The sequence below is a fragment of the Vespa velutina genome, chromosome 4, assembly GCF_912470025.1.
Source record: "Vespa velutina chromosome 4, iVesVel2.1, whole genome shotgun sequence".
Taxonomy (NCBI): domain Eukaryota; kingdom Metazoa; phylum Arthropoda; class Insecta; order Hymenoptera; family Vespidae; genus Vespa; species Vespa velutina.
The window spans coordinates 8,268,774-8,287,214 of NC_062191.1; the positions used below are offsets into that span (position 1 = coordinate 8,268,774).

The 18,441-nt window shown below is 28.2% G+C and overlaps 2 protein-coding genes across 4 annotated transcripts; both read right to left on the reverse strand.

Moving 5' to 3' along the window:
• Window positions 1-473: 473 nt before the first annotated feature.
• LOC124948230 (E3 ubiquitin-protein ligase SMURF2) lies at window positions 474-9,372 on the reverse strand. 3 transcript variants are annotated; one of them, XM_047491548.1, is made up of 13 exons: window positions 8,996-9,372; window positions 7,848-7,886; window positions 7,663-7,771; window positions 7,447-7,580; window positions 7,069-7,333; window positions 6,519-6,988; window positions 6,187-6,436; window positions 5,867-6,036; window positions 5,606-5,793; window positions 5,123-5,520; window positions 4,600-5,060; window positions 4,331-4,522; window positions 474-4,097 (listed from the first exon to the last, which is right to left on the reverse strand). In XM_047491548.1, the coding sequence occupies exons 1-12, from the start codon at window positions 9,048-9,050 to the stop codon at window positions 4,335-4,337; spliced, it is 2,727 nt and encodes a 908-aa protein (XP_047347504.1). In that variant the 5' UTR covers window positions 9,051-9,372; the 3' UTR covers window positions 474-4,097; window positions 4,331-4,334. The 3 variants fall into 3 exon arrangements, with proteins under 3 accessions (XP_047347504.1, XP_047347502.1, XP_047347503.1); XM_047491546.1 differs by having other exon boundaries at window positions 5,867-6,039; window positions 8,996-9,367; XM_047491547.1 differs by lacking the exon at window positions 474-4,097 and having other exon boundaries at window positions 4,126-4,522; window positions 5,867-6,039; window positions 8,996-9,369.
• Window positions 9,373-10,098: 726 nt separating this feature from the next.
• Window positions 10,099-17,654, reverse strand: LOC124948233. Its single transcript, XM_047491554.1, has 4 exons — window positions 17,465-17,654; window positions 12,309-12,363; window positions 10,685-10,840; window positions 10,099-10,453 (listed from the first exon to the last, which is right to left on the reverse strand). Exons 2-4 carry the CDS (start codon window positions 12,351-12,353, stop codon window positions 10,265-10,267), a joined length of 390 nt encoding a protein of 129 aa, XP_047347510.1. The 5' UTR covers window positions 12,354-12,363; window positions 17,465-17,654; the 3' UTR covers window positions 10,099-10,264.
• Window positions 17,655-18,441: the final 787 nt, after the last annotated feature.

An 18,441-nucleotide genomic window follows, 5' to 3' on the forward strand; every position in this document is an offset into this window, starting at 1 on the left:
GAGAATCTCGATGTCAACTAGACGAAGTCTTACGTTGGATTTATTTAGCTATTATCAGATTTCGAGGTAAGTTAAATTTCAATGTTAGTTCTTTATATCTTTGATAACTTGTGATTTCAAACTATAAGTTCGTGATCAGTCGAAAAGTAATTTATAATGATTTTATTTTGTTAATTTGTTGTTTATCTTTTACACTCCTAAGAAAACTTATCATTTCAAAAGATGCAGTTAAAATATATTTTTGTTAATTATAATAATGAAACGTTTGTTATTTATAATTCGTGATTTTTAACTGTAAATTCACGATCGATTGAGGAATACGTTACATTGATCTTATCTGTTAATTTACCGTTTATTATTTACATTCCTAAGAACTGATTACGCCAAAATATATACATATATACATACACACACATTTTGTTTAATTATAATAGAAATAATAGGAAATAAAAATTACGCGTTAAGAGAATTCGTACCTTTGGATATTTTATTAAAATATACATTTCATCCAAAATACAAAAGGAAAAGATGTATTTACAGTTGTCCGTCGAACGTTATACGTAAGAATGATACTAGCGATACACCAACATTCGCGATAATAGTAAGAGATATAATCGTTTAGTAACAATAGTGCTGTTTCATAAATATACATATTATATCAATGAACAGCGACAGATCGATGGATTGAGTTTGATATACTCTAATATGAAATCGTTCTTATATAAAACGATTCTTAATTTATTAACAGTGCTATATATTCTCTCTCTTTCTAATACAATTGGCTTTCTAACCATTCTTCTTGTTTAGTCGAACCATCGACGGACTAAGAAATGACGATTAATACCACATGAACTTTACTGATTGACTTAGCTATCGTAAACGAACAATCTTGGAAATGAGATAGTGTGTAATGTCGATAACTATAGAGAATGAAATATATAATATATAAATTATTATATAATATTTTTCTTGATCAAGAACAGAAATTGCAATAGCGCAATTGACAATCGTGCTTTGTATTATTTTCTATGAAAAATGTTCATTATTGTATTTCAAAATATTAATAATATATGAATTTATTGCGTTTACGTACTTATGAATAGATTTAAATGTTCATTTTGTGAAATCTTTTTAGGAAGTTAAGGCTAAGTATTAAATAAAATGCTTTTCATCAATACGTCATGCTACATCTTCCTTAAGGATATTGTCTTATTTTCTGTATTTTCATAACACCTTAAACTGTATTTGAGACATGATGTTCATTAAGAAGTTCATAAATCTATCATTTTATTTTTCCTAAAAGCATTTAACAATCGTGTAATATATATATATTTTTTTATGTGAACAATACCAATATTATTTATTTACTTAAATTTCGTAAAATTATATAAGTAAATTGATCTAAATATTTTTTTTGTCTAAGAGATTATTTTTCAAAATATTATTTCAAAATATTTTTATATATATTTGATTTTGGTATTGTACATTTTGACATAACAGCAATCGAAAGATAATTCTTTTGTTGTGTTATACATATCTCTTTTTTAAAATAGTTCTTTAATTATTTGTATCTTTATCTTGTTAATAGTATATGTATACAATATATTAATTAAAAAATCATAATAAACTCTGCAAAGATTTTTATAATCTTTATAAAGATCATGATATGTTATGAATCAAGCATTATTCTCAATGAAATTCATATCTAAATTTGAAATTCAAATGCACCACTTCCTTTTCGTAAAAATATATTGATACTATAAAATTCTCAAAAGCAGTAACTATATGCAAGGCACTATTAAGGCCTACTTCTCATCTAAATAAAAAAAAAAATTTTAATAAAGATCTCCCGTATTATCACATATAAAAAAAATATATTTTTAACAGTATAGCATATAACTAAAAATTTAGTACCCTTTATTTTAACAAAAAGAAAATCATTATGTGCAACGGTGCATATATCTGATTACCTTTTTTAATTATCTTTCTGTTGTCCGTTTACTGCTTTTGTCATATTTTATATATTTAATTATAAGTAAGATACTATATCAATTTTAAAGTTGCAATAAATCAAGGAATTATACCATTTTCTTTTTTTTTTTAAATTATGTTAATTTAAAAACAATTAACCTTCTATTTATAATTTGGTTTACTACGAATTGCAATATTAACTTATTCCTTCATTAGAATAAACATCAAAATTTGAAGTATAAAACTTTGTGACTACTCTTACATAAACATCAATACAAATAACAATAACTACGTTTCCATAATAACCAAATTGGCAAATATTAGTTTTTAATCATATCTCTTAGCCAATATTATAAAGTGTTACTAGCATTCCATTCCCACTGATATCTGTATGCAAGTACAATAGAAAGGCAGTGATTTTTGGAATGTTAACAATACTTTGTAAACTTAGCTAAAACTTAAATATGAACATTGGATATTTTCTATTGCAGAAATGTCAATAATACATAATAATTTGTTTTAATTTTAATGAGGCATATATATGCTCGTTTCATTTTGAAGTAAGATTAGGAAAACATAAATATCAAAATAATTATTTATATAAAAATGAAATCAATCTACCAATTTTCCATGGTTTGTAAAATATTTTTTTTTAGATATTCCATTCGTTATTCAATCTCATTTTATGATATGTTTGATCACAGTTATGTGCACATAATATTAGAACATAACAATATAATAATACAAAACGATCATTAGTGCTATTGGATACTAAATATCTTTACAATATTCGAGTCAAATATTAGTATCTAGACGAAGGGTTTGTATGATAAATAAAAGGTTATTTTATATCCTACCCCATTATCTCAATATAAGATACAGGCATGTGTGTGATTACAAGCAAAAGAATCAATACAAGCACATTATAATAGATGCACATGTATGATTTTATAAATTTACTATTTTCTTAAATTTTAAATTAAAGCTAGTGTACACAATGTATGCTAGAATAAACGCATTTTATAACGTCTTGTCAACTATCTGATTAAGACATTATACGGTACTATATTATTTTTATATTAAGCTTTACTAAATTATATACAACTTGTTATATCGTTTGGTACTAACCACCTTTGAACAAGCAATAATAATAATCTTCATGTCATAATTTGCACAGCAATAACAACTCTTATCAATTGCATTAAGCAATTTTTTAATATAAGTGTTATATTGCAGAAAAATCCAGAGTGAAAATATCTTAGTTTAGAAAATGAATTACATATTTGTATATACATATGATGATTATTAATAAAAATGCTACTTTTACTTCTAAGTCTTGATATAAAAACATATTATTAAACTTCAAATTTATATACATGTGTTTTTTTTTTTATGCTTTTATATTAAATGTAAAAGAAAATGTTAAATCTGAAAAATAAGAAAATTTATAAGGTTTCTATTACAAAGTTTTTAATATACTTATAAAGTACATTATTTTATATATATGTATTTCATTCTTTCACATTATTGTTAAACTAAGATGTTTTTCTCTGCTAGTAATTATATATGACAGAAATACTTCGTAACTGCTCTCATAATTATACTGATACATATGTACAAATTTTACTCATATTTCCCATAGACACCATGGACCGCTATAAATAATACAACTTTAAATACTAGTTTCCCATCACTGTTACTATCTAATATTATAATAGTATTCATTAGAACAATTTTTTTTTACAATAACTATCATTTATCTGACTGTACATTTCTAATTTTGTGCTACTCAAAAAATATATGAATACAGGGATTAATTGACACCTGCATTTTTGTTTTGTTTATACTCATCTTATTAAGTATACCGAAAACTCTAAGAGGCAGTTATATACTACTACATGCACGAACTTATTTTTATGTGTATCAATTTTTTAAATAAACGATATTGTAATTTCAGTCCATGTTTGTGGTACAAAAGAATATCATGAATACTCCAACATCATCTTATTTGTGCATTCATAATGAAAACAAAGTTTTAAATACAAATATATGTATGTATTGGGCAGTGATGGGGTATGTTGGAGATAATTTTGTCAGTATAAGAAATCTGCAAACTTATAACAATCCTGTGAAATATTAAAAAAATATACTTAAATATTTGTATGCATTAATATTATTGCACTATATTCAGTTTTTATTAGTATTAATCTAGGGTCACTATATTTTTTGCTGAATTTGTTTCTATTAATATAAATTTTTATTTTTATTTAAATGTAAGTTTAAATATGTAATATGTAGATTCCTTAATAACACTCAAAAATGTTTTGATGATTTGGAAGTGTATAACAAATACACATACCTTATTATTCAACAGCAAATCCACAAGTTTCTTCAACAGCTTGTGTAAGTTTATCCAACATTTTTTGATAACTTGGATAGCTTTGTGGAATATCTATCCTATTAAAACAAGTATGTGCTTTTGGCAAATTTTCACTAGGTGCATCTACAGCATGAATTGTGAAAAGACGTGGGCCTGAAGCTCCTGTTGAGCCTTTATTTTAACAGAAAAAACAATTCATTGTAATAACACTTTTTTATTTTTTTTTTTAACTTGTAATCGAGTATTACCTTGTAAAGCCTTAAATCCTTGTAATGGAACTCGCGAACTGCCAGTAACAAATTGAAGCAATCTTGCTCTCATTTCTTCTCCATAAGATTCTACTATCTGCCAAAACCATTTTACTACAGGTGTTTCGGGTGTACAATGTTTTAATCTTGTATGCAGTTTCCAATCATTTATGTCAATAGTACCTAAACCTCCAATAACTAATTCCAATTCACGTTCGTCGAATGGCCTTAATAATGGTGGGGGAATCAACTCATGAAACCCTTTTTGTAATGCCAAAAATTGTTGTTCGATTCCACGCATAAATCGATAATTTACATATAATCGAACATATTCCCTTTTATTTTCTTCTGTGACTTGTATATCTTTTCCACCAGGTTTTAATTCATGATTTTTCAAGACCCCGAAACTGCTATGTTCGACAGAAAATGTAGCATCCAAGACACCATCTATGCTATTTTCTCTATTAACATAAAAAGAAATATCAGAATATTACTTTACAAAATAATATAATTGATTACTTACAACATCCATGTAAGACTTCTATGCAATTCAGGATCAACTCCTTCTATATCGCTGAGAGTAATAGCTTTATTTAGTAACATCTTATAGAATGGAGTGGTAAAACCACCATCTATATGATGCCCGTGAAAAACTGCTATTCCTATAATTCTACCAGCAAAATGAAAGTATGATAAATGTTCGGGATTTATCCCTGAATCTGGATTTATTTGTAATGTATAATTGTCATCTCTTGAATACTGAAACAGTCCATATTGAGGATTTAACATTTCATGTGATAACAAATATAACCATTCTCGTGCTACTCCACCATAATCAAGACCTTCTTCTCCTCTAAATTTAACCATAAGTCTTTTACGCATGTCTTTTGGACGCATTTTCATAATCAGTCTGTAAGATTCCTAAAAGAGACAGAAGTAACTTTATATAGATATTATTAAACAATTTTATAAATATTCCACATTGTGAAAATAACATTCTATCTACCTCAAATATTTCATTTCTTGATACTTCCAATCTACAGTGTCCACTTTGTGGTTGAAGTGCATTTAATTCTGCTCTTAGACATTTTAATTTAGCTACCAAATCTCGCTTATATTTTGGAAGAAGTTCACTCTCCATAAGTTCTTTTGGCAAATCTGATACAGTCTGCGTTTGCGGTGTTGAGGTTTCCACTATATATAAAAAAAAAAAAAAAAAAAAAGTAAATAAAATAAATTAAATAATTAATTCATCATTTAAACTTACATGTTGGTGAATTATTATTGCTTCCATTTTCAATTCTTGGCCTTTGCTGATTAGTGGAAGATTGAGGTACAGATGATACAAGAGTATCCACTGCTACTGATTCACTTGCTGTTGTAGGTGAATTACTAGGATTTCCAGAAACTTGATTATTTGTGCTGTTGTTTTGCCTCCTACTGATAATAAAATAGATATATCACCAGTTTATATTTTCGTATTATACTATTAATTCAAACATCAAATTTCGTTAATTCATAATTTATTTATATAACTGTTCTGTTGTATATAAATATAAAAAAGAACTTATAATATAAAAAACTTACTTTAACAGGTTACTTATGATTTGGCTAGAGAGCCGAGGATCTGTAAACTGTGTTGTTCTGTTATTATGATCTACAAAATATACACGTCCGCTTTGAGTCTGTCTCATTTCCCATCCACTAGGTAATGGCCCAAGTTCACTTGCCAATTCATTGGCTGGTAAATCACGTGGTATTCGGGGATCATGCCATGTTGATGTTCCAGTCGGAACGTGATAAAAATATACTTGTCCTTGTTGGGTTTTCCTCATTTCTATAAAAAATATTGTATGTAATAAACATTACATAATGTAATAAGACAAATTGGTTTTTCGTTTAATACTAATTTAATTTACCATATCCTCGTGGTAAATCCATAGGTTGAAGAGGTTCGTTTCTTCTTTCAGCACTGAGTACTGCATTATTCCTATTTCTGTTGCTTCGATTAGGCCTTCGTGGTTGACCATTATTAGAACGTTCTATACGGCCGTTCGCATTTTGATTTCCATTTTGTTCATCATTGCTTCGTACAGGTCGCCGATCTCTTATTGCAGACGATGGTGGAGTATTTCTTATGTGTTGTTGACTTTGTTGATTCCTATTTTGTTGTTGAGTTGGTGTATTTCTAGGAGTATTTTGAGCTGAACTATCTCTACTAGGAGTTCTGCTAGACGCTCCTTCTCCATTCCATTCTGGTGTGCCTTGTAGAACAGTAGGACTATCTGTCCTAACATTTGGTGGACTACCACTGCCACTGGGAGATGTAGGCTCTGAATTAGGTAACGGTGGTGGTTCTGGAGTAGTTGGTATAATAGCATTGCTAGGCCTAATAAAAATAGTGAATATTAAAAGCATATTATTAAAAGAAATTATTTCAATTCTTTATGATTAAAATAATTACAATACCGAGTATTTGGACGAATCCATTGCGTTGTTCTGGTGTAATGATTGATATAATATAATCGTCCACTTCGAGTCCTTCTTTCTTCCCATCCATCTGGTAAGTCAGTTGGACAACTTAAATCACCAAGAACATCAACTACAGCATTATGGCCAACTGTGTTACTCACAGCACCATTATGTCCATCTCTAGATAACAAAGACACAACTATTTGCCCTTTAACAACATCTGTATCTTCGGAATGAGCTTTGCAAAGGTCTAAACGTTGATCTAAAAGTAGATGATAAATCTAGTTTTAATAACATTATCGTTACTAACATTATTAAACGCGTACTATTGATAGTTCTAATATATTAACAAACAAAATAATGCAAAGGACTTACAACCAGTATCTTTCAATCTTTGTATTGTGTTTGATAATATACGCACACATCCTAGAAAGCCACCACCTTGTTTCTTATGAATTTTTCTATGATTCCACACTGATATTGTAATACCATCATTTTTCCCGATATATCTATAAATATATATTTTTCTTATATAATATACACATAGAGAGATAGATAAATGTAATTGAATTTATGATAAAAAATATTTACAAATCATAGTGCTGGTTCCATTTAGGGGCTAATGTAGCCTTGCAAGTGTCTGTACTGTGACACTGACCAGAACCATCAACGGTTATTTTAGCAAAGGGATCAGGCAGGCCTAAAAACAGATTCTAATCTTAATCAAAATACTTTGTGAAACATAAAGTAAATGTAAAAAAATAACAAATACTCACGAAATAGATCTTTTCTGGCAAGATTACGGGCACATAAAACTGAAAATATATGAAAATTATTATTTAAATGGCAGTCAAAATTCTTTTAAAGTTCTTCATTATGAACCATATTTTTTATGGTATTACAAGTGCATGAGTATTAGTAATTTATTAACAAGTACATGAAATATTATTTCATATTAAAACATTGTAAAAGAACCGATAAATGAATGATAAGAAAAAAGATTTTTAGAGTTCAAAGAATCAATTAAACTGCATTGATAAACAGTGTATTATATCATGGTTGTTGAATTTTTTATCGATATAGGAAAATACATTCTAATATCATACATTATATGCTTTATACACGTTCCATTTGGTTTCAATTGAAGCATATCTTTTATCTTATTAATATAACAAAAGACACAAATGGAAACAACAAATGACAATTAAATTAAATTAAAATTGGATATGATTTTGAAAAAGATTAAAAGTAGCGGGTAATAGTGAAGTAGCATTAAGAAGATCGTAATTCCCTTCAATTTGCAGATCGCTTCAATCGGTGTTACATCCATAAGAGGGGAGAGCAATGAGGGAGAGTAAGCGAAGTAATTAAATTGAGAGGAGATAGAAAGAACGGTCGGAAACGAACGTCCTCGAGAAGGAGCCCTCCCGGAGCGCGCCTATCCGTGGGGTCTTGACCTCTGTCAGGGAGTTGCCATAACCAAAAGGATGAAAATCGTCGTGACGAGATAGAGGAGTTTTTGGTGGGGTAGATGAGGACGAGAAAACGAATGAGAGAATAGCCGAGATATAGTATTTTGACATTTCACGATCGCGCTCGCGTCTGAGCTCATTAGTTTGTCGAAGTCAAATTAAATTTTCGTATCGGGTAGAAAATGAAACGCGTAAGAGAGAATTAAAGACGGTAATAAATCTTACGTGTGCCTAGATAAGTTTAAAAGTGAGCGAACGACTAAAGAAGGAAGAAGAAAAACGGTAGGAAGGAAGTAAGTAAGTAAGGAAGGAAGGAAGGATGATGTAGGAAAAAAGAAAGAAGGATCGAGTCGCGTGCAAGTCGTCCGGCCAACTTTCACGCTCCTTCTCCTTTATCGAGGTACACGACATCGTCGTATCATAGGCTTTGCCCTTTCTCGTCCTTCACTCACTCGTCAAACGAATCTTCATGGCCCCGTTCCTCCTGCTACCGCCGGGATTCGACATTTTCCACGAACATTTAACGCTTCTCACCGCACATCGGCACTCTAAATTGGTAAATAAAGTTACTCCTTACGCGATAGTGTACATCACACACGCGCAACGATCTACGATCGACTGGCCTCCAGTCGACTCCCCGCGATTCTCGATTAACTAACTCCCGCTTCGATATATCGGCCGCCATTTTCTCTTTGAAACTCGTTATATTCTCATCGAGATTTCAGGCGCCTCTTTCAACGGTAGTTGTCTCTTTCTCGTGATTTAAAATTAATTGCTTCCATTTAATTGTCTCATCAAACTTATTTATCACACGTATGTACGTAGAATATTAGAAATTCATCGATTTAAATCATTATCATTAATTTATTATTGTTTTGATAATAGCGTTACAAAATATACATACAATAAAAGAAAAAATAATTGCTAACATACATATATGGTTTATTATATGAGTAGTAATAATAAGTGTATAAAAATTATGAATAATTTTTGTAAAACGACGTACGTGTCGTAGAATGTGAATGGTGTATTTATTATCGAACATGTAATTTGTGACAACAAATTTACTTTAAAAAGGGACCAATGTTCATAAACTTTGTTTAAAAATATGTTTTTATAAATATTACAATATGAATTTTTAATTTTGTTCTATAAAAAGTGTAGATTATCATAAGGTGTATAAATTAATATTGTAATAATTTTTCACCTTTTACGTAAAGAGATGTTACATATTATATACTAATTTAATATTTTTGTAATATACGATATATATATATATATATATATATATATCGTATATTACATATTTCGTTTAATATATATATATATATATCGTCTTTCACGAGGTAAGCAAAGTTTAATAATCGATAATAGCAAAACTAAATGGGCTTTATATCCTTTTTGTACTTTCAATACTTTTCGTCCGACCTCTAGTCTATTTTTATTTGAGTTTAATAAGCGTAACTTCGTTTCTCAACGTTTTCTTATGAAACGTGGATTTTTTTATATATATATATATATATATATATATATATATATATATATATATATATATATATGTATGTATAAAATAAAAAAAGAGAGAGTGTCAGCCGTCTTTGGCAGTATATGTAACATCGATAACACTTCTTGATTAAAAACGAAATATGCCTACGTTTATTAACATCATCGAATGCTGACTATGTAGTCCTTCGATAGCGTTGAAATATGTTTTTTGTTTGTTAAGCTTCCCCTCTAAATGTAAGAAAAGAATCAATGAGGAAAAGTGCAGCTTGAATGATACTAATGGAGCCTTTTGCTAAGCCTGTGTCACGCAATGAGGATTTATATGGAATTTGATCGAAGTCTTTGATATTCAAGGCGCCAGTAACTATGAATAATACACAACCAATCAACGAGAAGAAAAGGTCCTACAACATAGAAACAGAAAATATTAATTATTAAGAATGTTACATAGGTGTAGAACGGGTTGCATCTCTATTATATATTTTATTTTTATTTTACATTGATTGAACATACGTGATCTAATTGAAATCAAATGCTTATGGAAGCAAAAGGAACAAAAAGAAAGGAAAAGGAAAAAAAATAGGAATATAATAGAACTTCGTGTTTATAGATTGTAGATACAATTTTTAACGTACCACACGACGATTAACTGGAGTTCCCATTATACTGCCAGCAAACAAGCCGACTAAAATAATGAGGTATCCACCAAAGGTGCCCATTGTAATCATCTCTGTATCCTGATTCCCCACAAAAGAGTGGTAATGCAATCCGATAAGGATACATACTAAGATCTAAAAAAGTAAATATATGTATAAATATATACAAAATGATAGACTTTTATATTATACAGATGAATAATAATATTTATTATATTCATTAATTTGGTATTACTTCTATCGTGTCTTTTCGAACAAAATTTGCGTAAGGAAATTATAGATCCAAATAATTTTATATTTTTTGTATGATTTAATATAAACGTCATAAAAATATCTATAAGCTTAAAATTCGAATATTGAAAAGTTTACTGAAATATTGAAAATGATATTGAAAGTTGCGTTAATTCCTAATAAAGAATGGTAAAACAGTGATCTCTTTTTTTAAAATAGAAGAAATAAAAAGTAGAATGTGGATTAAATGAGGCCATCGAAAACAAGTATAATATATTGTCCTCATTGATATAGTTGTAAATAATACATTAGGTTTCGGTTGCTGTGCTCTAGTTAGGAACTTCATTCTATTTCCAGGACTATTCCAGCAGCAACAGGTAAGTATTTTCATTATGGACGATCGTATAGACTTGAAAATTATAGACGAAGTAACACGTATACATATACGTATCTCTTCGTATAGTATTCTTGGGTCATCTTTAATGTTATATTCATGATATTTCTCTTACTAAATTAATTGATACGACAATAATGGAGATGCAAATACAATATGATTCATGTGGGTATGTGTGCGCATGTTCGTGTGTACATGCGCGCGCATGTATCGTATAAGAATGGATGTCGATTTTGCGTTAAGTCGTCAGCGATTTCTCGTTTTAATAAACATTTAATATTGCTCATAAAATCGTAAGAAAGATGATTCAAAAGATGAATAAAATTAAATTTTTTCGGAATATTTATAAATATTTTATCGAATGAATTTTGATCAATTTATTATTTTCATTTAATTCAAGTTATATTTGTTACGATTTTTATATAAAGTTATTCTGCAAAAAGGTATGAGTCGTATTAATATTTTTTATAATCACTGTATGTCAAAATTTCAGATTTGTAATAGCTATAAATTACTATGAACCGTAAAATAGTCAATTGTAAAATGCTTATAACGAGAACTTCCTTTAGAGTCGTTACTATAAAAGTGTCTGTTAGTAAAATGAATCAGCTTGAAGAGGACGAAACGACTCCTGTCTCGAGGATAAATTAATTAAATTTTATGAATTACCAAGGGAATGAATATGATGTTCTCAATGCACGTGTACGATTTGTTGTTTTATGTATATCTATCTTAACACACACAGTAACGTTTGGTTTATTGTTAGCTTATCGGTTTCCGGTTCTCAGAGTAAATTTGACGGAGAAATTATTTTATTACGATCGTATACAAGATTGATCATATAACGATTTATTTATATAGGAAAAGTATGATCAAAATTAAAATATCAACGAATCTATATTTATAATTACAATTTTACTAATTTTAATATATTTTGTAGATTTTGGAAATGTAACAAAGCGTCGTAGCTATACTTACAAGTTCAAATAATTTTATGATTGAAAGCCTTGTAAAGTTAACCATTTTTGTTTATCTGAAACAAATAAATAATATATGAATTGTATTATCGATGTTATTTGAAATATTACGATATAATTTGAAAAAAAAAGAAAGAAAACCTTATGATGACGTTAGAAATGACACAGTTGAATAAAAAATATTAAACCTTTATCAATTAAGCAATTTTACTTTATTTGACTTTAAAATACTTAACGAGTTTTATTTTCCGCGTCTTATAAAGCTGTTATATAATTTATTGAGTATTATTATCAGATCGAAAATAATAAAATGTATTTTTTTTTTACGAATATAGAAGATGGGTTTTCATTATATTTAACATTATTAAATAAAATTCCATTTAACATCACTACATCATTAATGCAGTATCAAAAATATAAAAAAAAAAAAAAAATATAAATATAATGTCATGAAGATTAATTACATCGATATTAGTATATGAATAGGAGAATAGTTTGCTTATGGACAAAAGTTTAGAAGAACTTAAACTTATTAAATTTTTTATGAACTTTAAATGAGAAAAGAAGAAGTCTTAAAATCAATACGAACATGCTATGGTTGAATAAAATGACGTGATCTCAAGTGTGACATTTTATGGTCATTCGTGATAATATTATATGCTGTTATGACACTTTATACTTTATATCTTTAATAAAATTTTTATAAATAACATGCAAGATAATTAAATCTTAAGGATAATCGAATTCGCTGTTGATCGAATTGAAGCGTAGTTGATCGAATTGAAGCGTAGATGATGTTAGGCCAAGTTGACTGACGTAACCCTATACTTTCATGCTGTTCTTTTAATAGTAATGATCGGTACGAGGCGATTGTTAACCGTGTGTCCTTGTGACGGATCAAAGATCAATTTTAAGATCGTATATAAACTTATTTCAATCGAGAAAAATAAGAAGTGAACTGAACATCGAGAATAAGGTACATATGTAAGGAAGATGTTATATTCACCTGATATTCTGATCACCTTTCATATTTTAAAAAGAACATCTCATGAATAAATCTTTTTATTAGATATTCAACTTGTCTAATAAAACAAATCAGCTGTTACGTGATGATGGAAAGCGATATAACCGATATAACTGATAAATCGATATTTTGACAGAAATGAGTTTGTCTCGCATTTCGATACAATTGATTGTTAATCTTTTATTTTTCATATACTTGATGTCTCAGAAAGATGATACCTTGATGATAATAGTATAAATATGAAAAATAACTAATATCTTTATTAATATTTATTTTTTTCTTTTTTTTTTGTATAGTCTTCTCTTGGCTCTTGAAACGAGTAGATTCGGGATATAAAAAAAAAAAGACGTAATTAAAATACCATATATATTTCTCTCTCTTTTTTCTCCTTCTCGGTGAAAATTTACTGAACGAATGGGATAAGGTATATGTGTACATATACATTCATTTTTTATTTGCTAGTAGAGTTTTATTAAAGTCGGACTCTGATGCTTAAGCTGGGTCAGTGGTACGAAGCACCCATGGCCATGAGACACCAACGATGGATAGAACGTAAAAAAAATTAGCGATCGTACGTACACATCTACGATATATGTATTTATGCATGCATGTGTGTAATGTTGTGCATTGTGCATACTTATGTTATGCGTCAGATGCTAGTTATGTCATACTGAATTTTTTTACTTCTATGGTAATCACGATATGAAACAGTTCTATATTTAGATTCTATTTTATTATTAAAATATTCATAATTTATAAGTGTGAAAATTATTATGATTTACATGAATTATTATTATACTTGTTATAGTTAATGATGAGATAATAATTTAAAATGTGATAAAAATGTAATGACTTTAATATTACGAACAGTAAACAAAGTTTATTTTTATTTGATTGAATGGGGATTGTTTGAAAGCAATTGCTTATAATTTGTTTTGCAACATGGAATGTTTTGTATATAGTGTAGTTTTGAGAAGCATATAATCGCCCGTAAGATCGTACATATAAAGAGGTATTTGTGAATACAAGTGATCAATGCGAATCACGAACGAATCGAATGAAACATCGTTCATTCGTATTTGGGTTAGCTTAAAATATCATTGCAGAATATCAATATTGATTGTAACATTTTTTAATACTTCGAAATATAGAGAAAATTTGTAATCTTTAATTTAATTCGATATAATATTTCAAATAATATGATAATATAGTTTATTTTTTAAATGAAAACTACAGAAAACCAGCCATACATTGTATGAATATAGTTACCTTAACTTCGCTAACGTGATTAGCAACACGCGCGTTAATTATCGAATCCGATTATTTAAAAAAGGAAAAAAAGAAGAAACATAATATATTTTCAGAGACCGTGCATTACAGGAATGCTAACTTTTTTAATTAAACGCCGGTTTATTAAAACCAGATTTGTCCAATAAAATCTGACTCCGATGCATGTGTGTATCTAATTAAACGTATTAAATCTTTGCATAGGGAGGTTCTTTCTTTTTAAAGCAGTTGAAATTTGTTTATATACAGGATGGTAGATTAAATTTGTCTATCTAAATTATTTCCAATATTTTCAATAATGCTACAAAATGTATACAAGAGGATGTAATTTAGTGCAAGATACTTTTTCCTGTAGTGAAGAAGTAAAAGTAATTGTTAAAATATGAATCGTAATAATAAAAATGTATAAGATCGACTTTTACAATTTTCCAATTTAAACATAATTTTCTTGTTTGAAGTTATCTCAAAATAAAAAAAGGAAAAAAGAAAAAAGAAAAACTGATATTTCTTTTTTATGAGTTGTTACATTACGATAACAGAAATATACTGTTCCATTTAAAAAATTGAAAATGATCTTGCAATCACTAATACCTCTTTATTTAAGAAAAAATAGTTCACACCAAATTAAATATACTTTTACATCGTACACTTTTTATATGGAATATTTTATAAAATTATTAAAAATAATTCAGGTGGATAAAGTTAATGCCCCGTCCTGTATATATAATTCGGTCAATCAGACTAAATCAGACTGTGTTCTCTCGCATAATTTTGCTTTCCCCTTTAAGATAGCATCGGGCGATGATATTACGCAAAACCAGTATATTCGAGGTTGATCCTTTGGATGGTTATACCTGCTTGTGTGACCTCGAAAAGTAGAAAAAGAAAGATCACGAAGAGAAAGAATTCCACTATCTAGGGTTCTCACAATCAATATTGCAAATGGTTTTTTGTAATAATAAATAAATAATCGTGTAAGAACCGACAAAAATTTAGTTTCACGTGTCATTTTCGTCGATAGTTTTCATCATTGAAAATTTTCTATGACTTTGTTTCTTTTATCGAGAAATGTTTAAGAAATAATAAGGAAGTAACGAAGGACAGTACGATTCGTTTTTGGAAATCGGATTAAGCTATTGTCTTATTATTTTATTTAACCGATTAATTCTAGTAAATCTTTCTATATATTCTTTTACATGATCAGATAATTATACTTTTATGTAATTCTTAATAAACAAGTATAATGTACAGAATGTTTCGAAACTCAATACACAAACTATGAGAATAAATTAAAGAGGCCAAGGCAAACATTTTTTGTCCGGCAACATGGGGTCGATGATGTGTCGTTATCCTATTATGTGACTAAATTATCAGCGTAGAGTTTGAAAGTTATCAACCAATATTTGCTCATGATATTGGCAATAGTAGTTTGTACAGATAGAATGATTTCCATCAGTCAGTTGTCAAGTTTGCGTTTGTATGAGTAATGTAACTAGTTTATTTCATTATTATTTCATATCTGGTCATTAGTTGAGCTGCATCAACGGTATTTTCCTTTAATCAAAAAAATGTTTGCCTTGACCTCCTTAACTTCCACTCATAGATTGTATATTGAGTTTCGAAACATCCTGTATATATATATACATATATTATAACATCCTCTGTATGTGTATTATAGATAAAGTGTATAAACACACAATTTTGAATGTGGATTAATATTAATTAATTAATTTCACAAAGAACTTATTTTGATGTATATTAATTATATTAAAAGTTAAACATTTCAAATTGATTTAACAACTATTTATAATATAGCTCTTGCGAAACTCTATGCACATTTATATATCGGCACGTACCACAGGAAAATATACGTGTTTAGTAAAAATAAACAATTTTTCATGTTCATGTAAAAAAATATCCTTATATAGATTAAAGTGACTCAGAGATAATTGTAAGTATAATGTTCTGAGTCATTTATTATCGATAGTATTACAAAATTATCACGAGTAGTAAAAAAATATATAGTTATTTTATATATCATCGATTCTTGAAATAGGTATTATTCAGTGACAAAAGATAAAATTGAATCATATATATTGATAGGAGTAGAGTGACGAGTATTTCCAGAAATAGATGTGAGAAAAGATTGTTAAATTCTTTTCATTAACTTTTGATTCTGAAATGATCGTTCAGTTTGATTAATTTTAAACAAAATATTAATAAAAAATTCAAAAGTAATTTCTCACATATATAATACTATAACACGAAAAGTTAATTGCTTTGATTTATACATTTATGGATTTTTATTAATTTATTTTATTAATTCATAACGATATGATAATTTTTATATATAGAACACGTTTACACTTTACATCTTGTATCTTGTGATCGGATCCAGTTTAAATTTCAAAGGAAAACTGCGAAATCAGGTCAGCCGTACGACGGTAGTATAAGAATATTTCGGATATAGTCGCGGAAAGAGGCGACACGGCTTCTGGCTTCAAAACATGCGGCGAAAGTCGATTTCTTACGACGCACGTTCGTCGACTTCTTATAAATCAATTCGCAGATATATAAAATGGATGTGAAGTTATTTAAAGCGAACATTACAAATATTATATATAATCGTGTAATATAATATGATATGAAATATAATATTATAATACGATTACTGTTTGAACGAAAAATGATATTAAAATGGTAAATAAAATTAATTTATTTACTTATTAATTTATGTCAAATTATTAAATTACGTTTCTCTTTTTATCTTTAAACGATAATTTATATTGAAAGGTTCGCTTGTAAAACTTATAAAAATTTCAATCGTTTGCGTTTACTTTACTTACGTGTTTTGAATCGGTCTCACTCGTCGTAGTTATTCACGTTACGATGGTCCAATAGCGACTGACGCCGTAACCGAGTAACCAACGTTGCGCGGGAGTGTTCTGCTAAATCGTACTTTATACGATTCTCGAAAACACAATGGCGTTTACGAGCATCGCGTCATGGTGTGTGATTGTGTGTGGGCACGTCTGTTCTATCAGGATCAAGAAATGACTTTCATTTTATATTAGACGATAACGGATCTATATGCATTAAAACATGTAAACAAACATACTTTTCATTAAACACAATATTATTTACCAGCGCGCCGCTGTTCATAATATTGACGTCCTATATTTCTTTAGAAGATGACAAAATCCAATAAAAATTGATAGCAATTGAAGTGTTGTTGTATTATTAACATTTCAATAAATCTATATACTGATTATTATATTTTTCCTTAGATGAAAATTTATTCTTTAAGTTTGTTTGTATTTTAATTGGTACAGAATTATAAGATTATATATATAAAAATATATAGTGTCTCAAAAAAAAAAAAAAAAAATATACATATAGTGCGTCTCAAAAAAAAGTGTCCATCAAGATTATTATGAAATATTATTATGATTGTCTTTCTCTTTCTTTTTTCGTTTCTTATATTAAAAATATTCGTTGTATTTTTATCGTTTGTATTGATATCTTCTAATTCATATCTGTTTATAAAAAATTTGTCTTATTAAATATATGAATTTTCAATTTTTAATTTCGTCCTTTTGAACGATAATTATGATAAATTTGTTGATATTTATTATAAAAAAAAAAAAAAAAAGAAAAAAAAACAATTCTAAATACAGAATGATTATACGACAATTATTACAGGACAAAGATACGATTCTAATCGGTCTTTTTGATGTTAAATATTTTTAAAGCGATATTACGACGTTAATTAGAAGAATGACGTCACACATGGTGTGTCACATCAATAAGAACGCAGGAACAC

What these genes read in the sequence shown, in the direction of transcription:
- LOC124948230 (XM_047491546.1), bottom strand. Translation starts at nt 9,050, where the DNA reads ATGTCGAATCCCGGCGGTAGCAGGAGGAACGGGGCCATGAAGATTCGT. An exon ending in AAGATTGAAAGATACTGGTT is followed by an intron (nt 7,334 to 7,446) that starts GTAAGTCCTTTG and finishes ATCTACTTTTAG; the next exon opens with ATCAACGTTTAGACCTTTGC. An exon ending in ATCATAAGTAACCTGTTAAA is followed by an intron (nt 6,040 to 6,186) that starts GTAAGTTTTTTA and finishes TTTTATTATCAG; the next exon opens with TAGGAGGCAAAACAACAGCA.
- LOC124948233 (XM_047491554.1), bottom strand. Translation starts at nt 12,353, where the DNA reads ATGGTTAACTTTACAAGGCTTTCAATCATAAAATTATTTGAACTT. An exon ending in TCATAAAATTATTTGAACTT is followed by an intron (nt 10,841 to 12,308) that starts GTAAGTATAGCT and finishes TTACTTTTTTAG; the next exon opens with ATCTTAGTATGTATCCTTAT. An exon ending in CTCCAGTTAATCGTCGTGTG is followed by an intron (nt 10,454 to 10,684) that starts GTACGTTAAAAA and finishes TCTATGTTGTAG; the next exon opens with GACCTTTTCTTCTCGTTGAT.